The sequence below is a fragment of the Equus przewalskii genome, chromosome 10 (genome assembly GCF_037783145.1).
Source record: "Equus przewalskii isolate Varuska chromosome 10, EquPr2, whole genome shotgun sequence".
Lineage (NCBI taxonomy): Eukaryota > Metazoa > Chordata > Mammalia > Perissodactyla > Equidae > Equus > Equus przewalskii.
Genome location: NC_091840.1, coordinates 23,810,109 through 23,823,880, shown reverse-complemented (window position 1 = coordinate 23,823,880; position 13,772 = coordinate 23,810,109). Strand labels below are relative to the sequence as shown.

At 39.6% G+C, this 13,772-nt stretch overlaps 1 protein-coding gene across 2 annotated transcripts in view; it reads right to left on the bottom strand.

Annotated features, from left to right (window-relative positions):
- Positions 1-1,675: 1,675 nt before the first annotated feature.
- Positions 1,676-13,772, bottom strand: part of NPEPPS (aminopeptidase puromycin sensitive) — a 91,771-nt gene continuing 79,674 nt past the window's right edge. For both annotated transcript variants that reach the window (XM_070560531.1, XM_070560529.1), the window contains 6 exons: positions 9,730-9,872; positions 9,228-9,284; positions 6,268-6,375; positions 5,620-5,775; positions 5,343-5,390; positions 1,676-3,199 (listed from right to left, as the gene is read on the bottom strand). In XM_070560531.1, the coding sequence (XP_070416632.1) occupies positions 3,047-3,199; positions 5,343-5,390; positions 5,620-5,775; positions 6,268-6,375; positions 9,228-9,284; positions 9,730-9,872 (665 nt within the window). In that variant the 3' untranslated portion in view covers positions 1,676-3,046. The remainder of the gene's footprint in view (positions 3,200-5,342; positions 5,391-5,619; positions 5,776-6,267; positions 6,376-9,227; positions 9,285-9,729; positions 9,873-13,772) is intronic.

The window sequence follows — 13,772 nt, the reverse complement described above, 5'->3', positions numbered from 1 at the left end:
CTGCAAGTTAAAAATTCACCCACCACCATCCACTGTTGTAAAAGACTTTACAGCTTCCCACTAATAAAAAATAATATAAAATTATCTATAGGAAGTATCAACACATTCATCTTTCTTTCCAACCTTCTGATTTCCACCAAAATTTTTAACCAAGAAGTATTTGGAAAAAGGAAAATTACTAAATATCTTTAAAGCTGTTGCCTGGGTCCAGTCTGACTGTATGATCTTCTCACTGAGACATGACAATTAATGGGAATAACACAGGTTTTGGAGACTGGCAAGCTTGGATTGACCACTGGTTCTGAGAGTTATTTGCTGTATAACTAATTTAGTTAATTTTTCTGAGCCTGCTTTCTCATCTGTAAAATGAGTATATTAACTATTAGATAGCTACTTGGAAGACAAACAATAAATTAAAACATCTGATACAGAAAAGGTTGGATTAACATCTTTACAGACCCAAAGCATCAGACTATGGTGCCTAAATTAGTCAAGATTTTAGCAGAAAACAGAGAACACGCTCAAACTGGGTAACTTGAAGAAAGTTTAATAAAGGGACTGTTTACAAAGATATGGGCAGAGTTCAGGGAAAGCAACAACAAATAATGGAGTAATCCAGAGCTAGTAAAGGAGCAGTCCTTTCTGTCCCTAGATTTGAAGGGGCAAGGAGAAGGGGCTAGACGCTAGAGAGGGCTGCTTAACAGGAGTTGTGGGCTTTGGTAGAGGGACACATAACCCACGTGACCTGGCAATGAGGAAGCTGGGGGAATAAACACTCTGCTCAGAGAATCCTTTCCTCAGGCCTTTTGATCTGAGGGTGTCACTAATTGGATCAACACAACCTGAAGTCAGAGGGCAAAGGAGCCTGTTAATGCAGTCCATGTGGGTCAACACCTCCTGGGGTGCAGGACTGGATGCAGAGTAGTTTTGAAAGGGAAATGGAAGATATCCAGCACAACCTCTCCCCAACATAATTCAAATGACTAAACTATTATACACAAACCCTGCATATATGCCGAAACTAAAATAACTTCCTTCCAGAATTTTTATTTATTTATTTTTTTGAGGAAGATTGGCCCTGAGCTAACATCCAGGCCCATCTTCCTCCACTTCATATGTGGGACGCCTGCCACAGCATGGCTTGCCAAGCGGTGCCATGTCCGCACCCGGGATCTGAAACAGCGAACCCCAGGCCACCAAAGCAGAATGTGCGAACTTAACTGCTGTGCCACCAGGCTGGTGCCCAGAATTTCTGATTGTAAAACTCTGTGAGTTCTTTATCTGAGTGTAAAATTCTGTGAGTTCTTTACTTAAAGCAGTTTTCTTAGTCTTTTTGGTGCCCCAGCTTTGCTGGTGCCTTAGGCGCATGCCTGGACGGCCTGCAGACAGCCTTGAGCATGGCACCTAGACAAAGATGCCTCAGTAAATGGGAACTGGTAAGTCTCAAGTTAACTCCTGAATATGGATTCAGAGAAGATCTAAGAAATTTCTGAGAACCCAGAACTAATTTAGAAGGAATCTTAGGATCTCTGTTTAGAAACCATTCATTAGGAATTCAGGAACTTAATTTTCTTAGACTTGAAAAATCCTATGGTAGTAAAACTTATAATCCTACTGAATGATGGGAAAGTTTTTAGTTTCTTATCAAAGAGAATAAAAGAAATCAGGACATCAATTTCACATTGACATTTTTATTAACGCCAACTGTTTTTTAATTATTATTTTTTTAAAACAATAGCACAAAAATGTTTCAAGGAAGCAGTCTCACAATCTGATGACCTTCTGAAATACAGTTAAGCCACACCAAATATGAATTCCTGTTAATTACACACAAAAAAATACTTTTTAAAGAAAAATAAAAGGAAAAAGAAAGAAAAGAAGGTAGGGAGAGAGGAGAGGAATGAGCTGTAGAGTTAAAACTCCCAGGACGGGCAAGTGAGGCTTGTTAGTAGGATACACTGTTGAAGCAGAGTGGCACACAGGCTCATAGTCTCTGTTTTGTAACCAGTCACCGCTAACGTCTAGGCCCTGCAGCAGTCACCACTGACTCCCTACATGCCCAAATGCATGGGGAAGCCACTGTCGATATGTCAGAAAGAGGCTCCACGGTCGGCCTGTCAGACAGCTAAGACCTTTTTCAGCAGAACAGCTCCTTCAGAAAGGCCTGGCTGAAAAACCTTTCCATTTCCACTGTCTCACCTATATGCATTTCAGGGTTCTTAAAAGTCATCTTAAAAAAGAAAGAAAAAATAATGTATATCAGTTTCTCTTATTTAATGTGGCTATAAAAGATGTTTCCTTATTATTTCTTTATCTCTAAGAAGGACATCTGGGGTGGGGGTTGGGGATGGAACTAAGGGGAGGAAAAAACCCAGACCAGGATAGGTGGTTTTTTTTTCATTTGTTTTTTCTTTTTTTTTTTTGGCCAAGGGGTCACACAAAAGGGAAGGCAAGGAGGAAAACTACAATCCTTGGTTCAGATTGAGTTATGCAGGAAAATATATCTTCCTGATCAGTCCCCATGCCAAAAAAAATAATAAAACCCACTTGGAATTATGCACAGACTCTGACTATGTTATACAGCTATCAGCCTTCCATGTTCAACCATTCCCAGCAATGGACACTACCCTTGGCTTGTAGGCTGCTTGGAGAACCCACTTCACAAAAACCCTCTTCCCCCAGAAGCCTCTAGTTTCCTTTTGGTAGGTTATAAAAACAGAACATCTGTCATTAACAGGAGAGTGTTAAATACTTTTAACCACTGACAAGGCTTCAGGAAGTTTCACAGTTTCGTTATGCTCTATTTTATTACTATCATATTTACATTTTTATTTTTTATTTTTATTTTTTTGCTGAATTGCTGATTTTCCTTTTTCAATAGAATTTAATTCTGGAGTGTGAGCAGGAACCAGTTAACTACATTCATTGTCCAACCCCCACTGGTTGAAAGAAGACTCCAAATTCTTGGCATATGAATCAGCTGTTGGGGAGCTCCACCTCGTCCCTGCGGCGGAGCAGCAGACCCGCAGCGGCGCATGCTCAGGGTTCACGCTGTGGCTGGGGAGGCCTTACGCTGAAGGAGGTACTGGTGGATGCTCTCAGCATCTCGCTTTAGCCAAGCAGCATTCAGCAGGATATTTTCACAACACTGCTGGATGGTACGCTCAGCTGATGGAGCTGGGTGACTCTCGAAGAAAGCCTGGTATAAAACCCAGAATGTAGGATCATTACCGGCAGTAGTAACAAGTTAATATCACAGGTCATGAAAAAATACCCACTGGTCTGTAAGGGATTCATGAGTTTCACTCATGAAAATTTACTACTGCCACCCCCAGGCTAAAAGAACAAGCAGCTCCTTGGCCCTGCACACAGTTCTCCCCCAGATATCACACACTTAAAACCTAATCAAAAGCTAATAGTAGAGAGAGAGAGAAGCTGTGGCCTTTCTTTTAGGCTCCTTGTGCAATGGTTCATCGAGGCTTTGGAATTAGGCCTGGGACTTGAATCCAGGCTCAGTCATGTACTCACCCGTGACTTTGAGTAAATGAAGCACTCTAATTCTGTTTTCTCATGAGATATTTTCATATGAGAAAATATTTACTCCAGGAGATTAAAGAGACAGCCCATATAAACAGCATAATACTTGGCACAGAGTACTTAATTTCTAAGGGGTGATAAAACTAAGAAGCTTAAATTGCTGCTATATCCTAATAATTTAATACTCCACAAACTCACATTTTTCATATAATAAAACTATTTATGAGTTTATTATAATATATCACAATGCTTACTGATTAAAGGTTGAAGAAACCATTTTCTAATGAGGTATACCTGGTTTCACAGGAAACAAAGCAACTCTTAAATACCAAGCAGCAAAAGGATGAGGGTCTTTCCTTTGAACTAGTCATCACAGGTGTAAAAGAGAGAAATGACTAATTCATCAGATTAAGTCCAGACCTTTTAGAAATCAATAACCTTATTTACACAGATGACAATGGCTCTTGCTCCAGGTCTCCTTATCATGTTTGGGTTCTTAGGGCCTGAGTGAGCTACAAGACTTCCTTTCGTTCCATCTCAACAAATAGTGCCACTATTTACATATGAGAAACCTGGGAACTATCCTTGACTCTTCCTTCTTCGTCCCTGAGACATGTTCACAACACAGAGAAGCCACTCAGTAAATATTTGTTGAATTAAAGGTTAACATAATCCAGCCCCGGAATCTCTTTCATTGTTCCATCCCCTCCACGCTGATACACTTCCTTGCTTGGAGAGTTAGCTTCCCAACATCTTCTCTTTCCCATTCCAAATTATTCTCCACACTGCAGCCAGACTGAAATTTTTATAATGCAAATCAGTCCAAGTCACTCCCTTTGTTTATAAGCCTGTCAAAGGCTTTCCATTCTTAAGAAAATTTTAATAAGGCCTCCAAAGCCCTCCACAGTCTGGCCTCTGCCGGTCTTACAGCCTCAGCTTGGCCACTGCCCATTATATGTATTTCTTCTTCAGAGTAGTTATTATCTTTACAATCAAATAATTATTTACACAATACAATATAAACTAAATGAAGGCACAGATAAAATCTTTCACTGTTTTCTCAAGATCTGAGATCTTAAAATCTTATTCCTAACAAAGGCTCACAGAGTAAACCAAACACAGCTCTGAGAACTTCCCAATTCACACCCAATAACCCACTTGCCTTTAAGAAGATGAATGTGAAAGTGACATTTTAAAAATCCTTTGCAATTAAATGCAATGGAACGCTTAAAGTTAAGACTTTCCTAATCAGTGTAGATTTGTCCCCCAAATGCTGAACTTTACCAGGTATAAGTCCACACTAAACTGATTACCAACTTTTGTAAGGGCTAAGAGGAAGGTCCCTACATAGTCGTCTTGTCTTACTGTGCATACAACAGACCTATGAAGCCATTAGGGAGGGAGAAGAACTAATTTCAAGGACCTACTCTGTTCCAGGCCCTCTGTTTCTTAATCTGAATAACAATCTTATCATTACCTCATCTTACAGGTGAAGAGACAGGCTCACAGGGGTTAAAAACCTGCTTGAAGTCACACAGCTAACACGAGGTGGAGCACAGATTCACACCCAGCTTGACTGACTCCAAGTGCCACATTCTTTCAAGCATATTTCAATGCCCTCAAAGATGATTCCAACTCTAAATTCTTCAAATATTAAGGATACAACTTAAGCTTTCTTTCTCCAAGAAAAAACATAGGAGACACGAATAAAGTACATTACCCCAACACTCCACAATTACAATTTGGTTAGTTAGTGTTTTTACTTACTAGATTGAAAAGGGAAAAGTAAACAGTACTTTCCTTACCTTAACCTCTCCAGCCATTTTATCGACTGCAAACCCCTCAACTGACAGCTGAAAAAACAATGGTTTAAATATAAGTGCAACTAAAAGAGGCTAAGAACAAACCACCCTAGAAACCAATCATTCTTTCCCCACTTCAGTTTAATTTGTGACGGTGCAGGATGGGTGACAGAGAAGCCCTTTAATAAAGCTAAAAACCATTTAAGGAAATTCTCTCAATACATGTCTCTCAATAATATCCATGATAAGCAAGTTCCTCAGAATGAAAACCTTCACGTACCTTTATTAGTCTGGATATTAAGAACCCTCCCTGGTATCGATTATAAAGTTCTTCCCAGTTGTCTTTTATAAATTTCCAAGCAGCCTTCCTTCCATGCTTGCTGCCTCCAGCCACTCCACCAATTACTGATACAGTGTCCTGTGGACGTACCTCCTCCTAAAAAGAGAAAGAGAACTAAAAGTCTACTGTATCCAAAACATCTTCTGGTGCCAGAAAGGGCAAATACTGTTGAGGTACCCAAGTAATCAAACTGAAGACACTCATTCCTTGTTTTAGGAATAACTGGCAGCAGAAGCTTCCAGCAGCCTAAAGATCAGCCAAACTGAGACTGAGAATGAGGCATTGAGACAGATACAAACAAGCTGCTCAAAGGGTACTTGCTTGGGCTCCTACAGGGTAAAGAAAGCAAGAGACAGAAAGCAGGCCCAGGGCTAAGTCAGCTTTCCAGTTTATTTCCTCTCCCAACTATTCCAACTCACACCTCTAGAGGGAGATATAGAGGTCACTAACAAGCTCATTCCAGTTTTCCTAGTAAGAGGAAGCCTTAGCCCAGGGTTAAGGCAGATTAAGAGGACAGTGAATCAAAGACGCTTGCCACAGATCAGTGGGTAACAATTCTCTCTAAAAGTGGTTTTCACCATAACTTACTGAAAGTGCAAATGTGAGGACTTTTTGAATTAATTCAGGTGAAGGAGTAGCCCCAAGGACTCGTTCGATTCGGTTTTTCTCTTCCTGCATATCTGCTTGTTTGTGAAGCTACAGTGAAAAAACAGACAGAGCTAGTTAACTCTCCCCTGGAAATTACAGCACATGTTATATGAGCTTATCCCCAAATAAGGTGAAACTGTTGCTCTACATTCTCACGGGCTAAGACTACAGGGTATGAAATTAACAAAAGATAATACTTTTCAAGATGTTTGGGAACTAAATTTGCCATATGTCATTATAATAAGTCATCAGACGTAAGTGCTCACTACACAATTGGCTTGTCCTCAGTTCTGAGGAGTTTAACATCAAGATCTAAGGGGTACACCTGCCATGGCCTAATTCTTTACATCATTGATGTCTGACTAATATTCTATATTAGATGAACAAACTAATCATTACTAATACCACTGAAGATCATCAATGTAATTTGTAATAGTGAAAAATATATGATACATTATTGAAAGTAACATTTTAAGAATATTTGATGACATAAACATGCTCTTGATATATTAAGTGAAAAAAGTAGAGAGAAAAAGCAGTGATGGTCTCTGATCAATGAGATTATACATCATCACATTTTTTAACTGCAAAAGCAGCACATGCTGAATGCAGAATATTAGGAAAATAGAGAATCATAAAGAAAACTTTAAATTATTACTATATATACATTACCAAATCAGGAATAAGATATTACATGTGCTATTTTTGTGAACTGCTTTTTTTTTATTACAGCTAAGTTATTTTCTTCTTTATGCTTTTCTAGTCTCTAAATCTTCCATAGTGCATACATAAAATCTCTTCTCATAGTCAGAAACAAAACATTACTATATTTTTTAAAAATTACAACTACAAATGTATGTGAGATATCTCTCTAAGACAACTTATAGACTTTCTTGACCTTGTTTTCCCCTGAAGATTTAACACTGACCAGTGTCTGGAGACCCCATCACAGCTCCCAGTTTCCTTTTCCTTTCCTTTGGACTCTTTTGGGCAGCAGTGTGGTAAAACAGACAGGAAGTCAGGAGACCTGGGTTCTAGTCTCAGTTTTGCCTCTAACTAGCTGTGTGATCTTGACTAAGTCCTTAACCTCTCCGGGTCTCAGTTTTCCCATCTGTAAAGTGAGTGAGGTAGAGAGATGATTTCTAAGGTCCTTTTCAGCTCCAATATTCAAAGTGTGAACTATGACTTTCAGGAAATATTTTTTCTCCAGGAAGAACTGGTTTACCTAATCCACTAGATGGCACCATAATACCACATTTCAAGTATACTCCAAATTAAATTTATTTTTTATCCTGCTTCATTATTCCTAAATTACCCAGAGAAAACAACTCTTCTCATCTCTCACCAATTGGTTTCTTGAAGAACCCTGATTCTGCCTTCATTATAGCTCTTTCCATAGTAAAGCTGAATTATCATGAGCTCCCTTATGTTAAACAGATGAAAACTCGTATTAACTATACACACTAGTATAAATTCTTAAAAGTTATGCCATTACATGAAAATGTCAAGGTATGTCATGAAATTTTCTGAATCCCAATTTTGTCCCATACCTTTATGGAACAGACAAGAAATACAAAATATCTCACTTCATATGCAAAGAAATACAAGATCCATAGTGCACAGTTCACAGATAGTAAGAGTGAGAAGGGCCCTTAATGTCATTTAGCTGAAAGGTACTCCCAAAGTATAATTTTCAAATTATTGGAAAGAAAACCCTTGTACAAGATGGGTAATTAAGGCAGTACATTTTGAGATGTAGTTTCTTAATAAAGTTTATATTTTTAAAAACATTCTAATAATATGAATAAGATTTGTTTAAAACCAAAATACTAGAAACTAGATTTGCAAATCTGACTCACATGGCACCAGAAAAGTGCTCTCAGTTCAGTAAAGTAAGGGGGTAAAGCACATCCCATTCCTACCCTGTTCATCCGCCAAAGTGCGGCTCTTTTAACGAATGGGCTTTTTAGGCTGATAGATGATTTGGGTATTTCGGTATATTTCACACACTTTATTTGATGGTAAAAAGTAGAATCAGCTCCCTCCACCTCTAATGCAACCAGTATTGTCAAGTTACTTCTTCGGCTGCTAACTGCAGGCCAGGGATGGAGCCAGCTCGTGTTGCACCGTATGAGGACTCTACAGATCACTGCCATGATAAGGATATGGAAAGGTTTACCAATTTTTCTTCTAAGCCAGAGTTTAATTATATGCCAACATGCTGGGAAAACTACAGAGGCTGTGCAGGTAGGTGAATTAATTTCCTATCTATTCATAAGGGATGTTGGCATAGCTCAAATCCTTGAGACACGTGATCATTTTTTAAGCACAGAAACAAATTTTTGGTTTAAGATAGGCAGAACTCCACGAAAGTTTACAGTGAAGAGGCAATTTTTAAGAACTTGACTTGTTAACCAAAATAACTATTTCTGTGTTACGAAGATAAACTTGTGAGTAGGGGCTGGCTCCATGGCCGAGTGGTTAAGTTTGCGTGCTCCGCTTCAGCAGCCCAGGGTTTCGCCGGTTTGGATCCTGGGCGCAGAGGACACGGCACCACTCATCAGGCCACGCTGAGGTGGCATCCCACATGCCACAACTAAAATATACAACTATGTACTGGGGGGATTTGGGTAGAAAAAGGAAAAATAAAATCTTTTAAAAACTTGTGAGTAAAACAAAGAAGTGAAAAAACTTAAGATGATCTTTGGCATCATATTGGTTGTATTCATGAACAGACATTAAATATTTCTCCCACAGTTTCTTAATATTTGCATGTCTGCAATTTGCACATCTGCATATATTTCTTTTGCCAGGACTTTTTTTTAACCACTTAAAGCTCACAGTCTGTGTCAATCCAAGTTCAAAAGCAGAAAATGAGAGCCCTTTCCAAATTCACTCACCTTTAGCATAATGTCTAAGGTAGTGCCATCACCATGCTTCAGAACAGTCAGATAGACCTAAAAGAGAACAGAGGAACAGAAAAGAAGGTATGTGATTAAATGCGTCTTGTTCCAAATATTCTAATATTAAGAAAAGACAGAGAGCAAGTCAAAAAAATTGTAAACAGCCGTGCGTGGACATTACATACAAATTGTGGCAGTGAGCCAAGAGCCCACGTGAACAATGGGAAAGGTGGATGCGTGCAGGGAGTCACAGCAGAGCAGGGCAGCTCTCGGGGAGGGCGCAGTGATAGCCGCCCTTCAATGCTGCAGTGCAGACTGAGAAGCCTTAAACAAATGAGAAGCTGGCTACAAACCACCTAAACGGCATATACTAAAATATAGTCAGACACGATTTGTAGGTCAGTACTTAGGTCATTTTTGGTCACTATTAAGTACGTTCCACATGACCCAGAATGATGCAGTCACCAAGAAATCAAGGTACTTTACTATGAAAACCTACAGGACTCCTCAGATCAGCAGAGAGAATCTGTTTCCCTTCCACGTGGTCCTTAAACCGACGGCGGGCTTCTTCTAAGGTTGCCTTATGTCCTGCTTTTCCTAGTTTGCCCAGAACCAAGCCCCTCAGGAGTGCATCTAGATGGCCTGATGGAGAAATAAGAGAGACACAGAACTACTTAAAAAGCCTATTTTACAAATATGCCACATAGATATCTTATAATTGTTATATCATGTCAACAATCTTGAACAAACACAATTACCTTAGTAGTTGAGAGAATATTTGATTTAAATTTCTCAAATCATTAGCGTGAAATAAAGTGCTAAACAGACAAGACAGCAAATAAATTTGCTGATTTTGTCTAAAGTCACAAATGCCAGCTATCTGAATTCACTAAATGTTCCCACCATTGTGTAATTATACTGCTAAGGATTATGTGTAAAAGAAACAGCCTTAAATTATGCAGTTTTGACTCAAGATTCAGAGAAAGGCCACATTCAGAATTAGTATCTGCATATAATAAATTGAAATCTCAGATTTTAAAAATCAAAATCTGGTGGGGTACTCCAAAGATATGCAAATGACCAAAAGCACATAAAAAGATGTTCAACATCATTGGTCATTAGGGAAATGTAAATCAAAACCACAATGAGATACCACTTCATACCCACTAGGATGGCTAGAATTAAAAAAAAAAAAAAAAGACCGTAACAAGTGTCGGCAAGGATTAGAGAAATTAGAACACTCAGACATTGTTGGTGGGAATGTAAAATGGTGTGGCCACTTTGAAAAACATTCTGGCAATTCCTCAAAAGGTTAAACTTTGGGGCCAGCCCTGTGGCCAAATGGTTAAGTTCACGTGCTCCGCTTCAGCAGCCCCGGGTTTCGCCGGTTTGGATCCTGGGCACAGACATGGCACTGCTCCTCAAGCCATGCTGAGGCAGAATCCCACATGCCACAACCAGAAGGACCCATGACTAAAAATATACAACTATGTACCGGGGGACTTTGGGGAGAAAAAGGAAAAATAAAATCTTTAAAAAAAAAAAGGTTAAACTTGGAGTTACCATATGACCTAGCAATTCTACTGTTAGCTATATACCCAAGAGAAATGAAACCATATGTCAACACAAAAACTTGTATACAAATGTTCATAGCAGTATTCATAGCAGTCAAAAGTGGAAGCAATCAAAACATCCATCAACTGATAAACAAACAAAATGTGGTACATTTACACAATGGAATATTATTTGGCTATAAAAAGGAATGAAGTACTGATACACGCTATAACATAGATGACCCTAAAAACATTACGCTAAGTGAAAGAAACCAGACACAAAAGGCCAGACAGGGTATGATTCCATTTACATGAAATGTCCAGCATAGGCAAATCCATGAGACAGAAAGCAGATTAGTGGTTGCCTGGCACTGGGGTTGCCAGGGAATGGGGAGTGTCTGCCAGTGTGCATGCAGTTTCTTTTGAGAGTAAAGAAAATGTTCTGGCATTAGATGGTGGTGATGGTTGTGCAACCTTGTGAACATACTAAAAAAAACCTGAATTGTGTATTTTAAAAGGGTGCATTTTATGGTATACTGACTATATCTCAAAAAAGAAGTTAACACTAGCCCACAAATCTGCCACAGCACAATGGAAAAATAAGTTGTGATACAGTCATACAATGAAATATTACTCAGTGATACAAAGGAATGAACAACCTGAATTTATCTCAAGAACGTTATACTGAGTGAGAGAAGTCAGATAAATGAACAGAATGTATATTATGATTCCATTTATATGAAGTTCTAAAGAGACCATTTTAACCTAGGATGAAAGAAGTCAGAATAGTGTTTGCCTGGGGGATGGGTAGCGAACGACTCAGTGTGGCAGGGACTGATCGGAAAGAGGCCTGAGGCGACCTCCTGTGGTGATGGAAATGTTGCAGACATTTGTCAAAAGTCATTGAACTACCACAACTAGAAGGATCTGCAACTAAGATATACAACTATGTACCAGGGGGGATTTGGGGAGATAAAGCAGGGAAAAAAAAAAAGTCATTGAACTGTAACATTTAAACTGTGCATTTTGCTATATTTAACTCAAACTCAGTAAAAAATAAATTTAACAAAACCATAGGAGGTCAACAGACAACACAACTGGACACTCATGAAGGTTCTTCTAAGAAGAACCAATTTACAGTTCTGGCTCCGGCACTGACTTGCTGTGTGATACAAGGCAGTGTTTCATTTTGCTATGTTTCATTCTTCCATCTGTAAAATTATGAAACTGAAGACATTTTCCCTATTTCATAAAGGTGTTTTTGATCCAAAAGAGTTTCACATATTATCACCATAAAAGTGCAACATCTACCGATTTACCTGCATCTGTGTCCATATACTTCCTCCTGTCTTGTTGTATGAATTGTGTTATTATCTAAAGCCAACTCCTCCACTTGCGCAATGGATCCCGACTCCTCTCAAGTATTCAGCCATCACTCCAGCAACTACCACCCCTCTCTTTCAGATCATGACTTTCCCTATTACTACTGTATCATTTTCATCAGCACAGAAACATGTTATAAAATCTCCCACTTAAAAAAAAAAAGGCCTCCCCTAACCCCATATCTTTCTCCAGACTATCCCCTTTTTTCTGATCTGCCTTGTAGCAAAACTCCTTTAAAAAGCTGTCTAAATATGCTGCCTTTTTTCCTCTCCTCCCATTCTGGAGAACCCCTATTGTTTCCACCACTCCAGAGAACTTGCCAAATGTAATCATCAATTCTCCTTCATCATTTTGCCTGACTTTGAGCAGAATTTGTCACAGTTGAACATCTTCCCTCTGCACCGCTTCTTTAAGGTTCCTGGGACACCCCTCTCCCTCTGACTCTCTCCTTACTGGCCAATCTCTCTTGCTGACTCCTCCTCTTCTACCCCATCTCTAAACCCCGGACTGCCCCGGGGCCTAGTCCTCACACCTCTTTTCTCCCACTACGCTCAGGTCCTAGGTGATCTCATCCAGTCTCATGGCTGTAAATACCATCTAAACACTAAATGTATTCATTCAGCCTGGACCTCTAGGCATGATACTCTTCACTTGGATGTCTAAAAGGACCTCAAATTTAACATGTCCAAAAACAAAGTCCTGATTCTCTTGCACCCAACCCTACTTCTATGACAGTCTTCCCATCCTTGTATATGGCAACTTCACTCTTTCAGTTCTTCAGGCCAAAATCTGATGATTCCTCTCTTTCTCTCCATTACACAGTCAGTGCACCCCCAAATATGTTCAGTTCTACCTTCAAAGCATACACAGAATTTACTACCCACAAGTGCTAGTTGCAACCAGCGCCTCAACTAGATTACTGAAACAGCTTTCTAACCTGTCTCCATGCTTCTTCTCTTGCCTCCCAAGTCCAGTCTGTTTTTCACACAGCCAAGTAAATTACGTCATGTTCCTCTGCTTCAAACTCTCAGTTTCTCATATCAGTAAATGTGAAAGTAAAAACCTTTTACTCTATCTCCCACAGGTCCTATAGGAGCTGATCTGCTTCCCACTGCCCCTCTCCCTCCCTCCCTCTCTCCTGACCTTACTAGCCTCCTTGTCATTCCTTAAACACCCCAAGTATGCTCTTGCCTCAGGTCTTTTGTGCTTGCTGTTCCCTGTCTGGACCACTTTCCCCCTGGGTATCCTCACAGCTCTCTCTGTTAGGTCTCTGCTTATGCTCAAATACCCCCTCACTAGTGACTGCTTTCCTGACTGCTCTCCACTCCTTATCTACCTTACCTAACTTTATTTTTCTTCATGGTACTTGTTGCCACCTAAAATATCACATATTTTTTTGCTGTGTCTTCCACTAGAATGTAAGCCACACAGGGCAATGCTTTGTTTCCTGCGGTACCACCTGCTGCCAGAATAGTACCTGGCATTTACTAGGTGCATAAATGTTTACTGAATCAATGAAAGAAAGACACAGAACTCTAGTAACTGCTACTATTGTTCTTATTGCAAAGAACTCCCAGATCAAGACTGGTCAGGAAGGAAATACCAC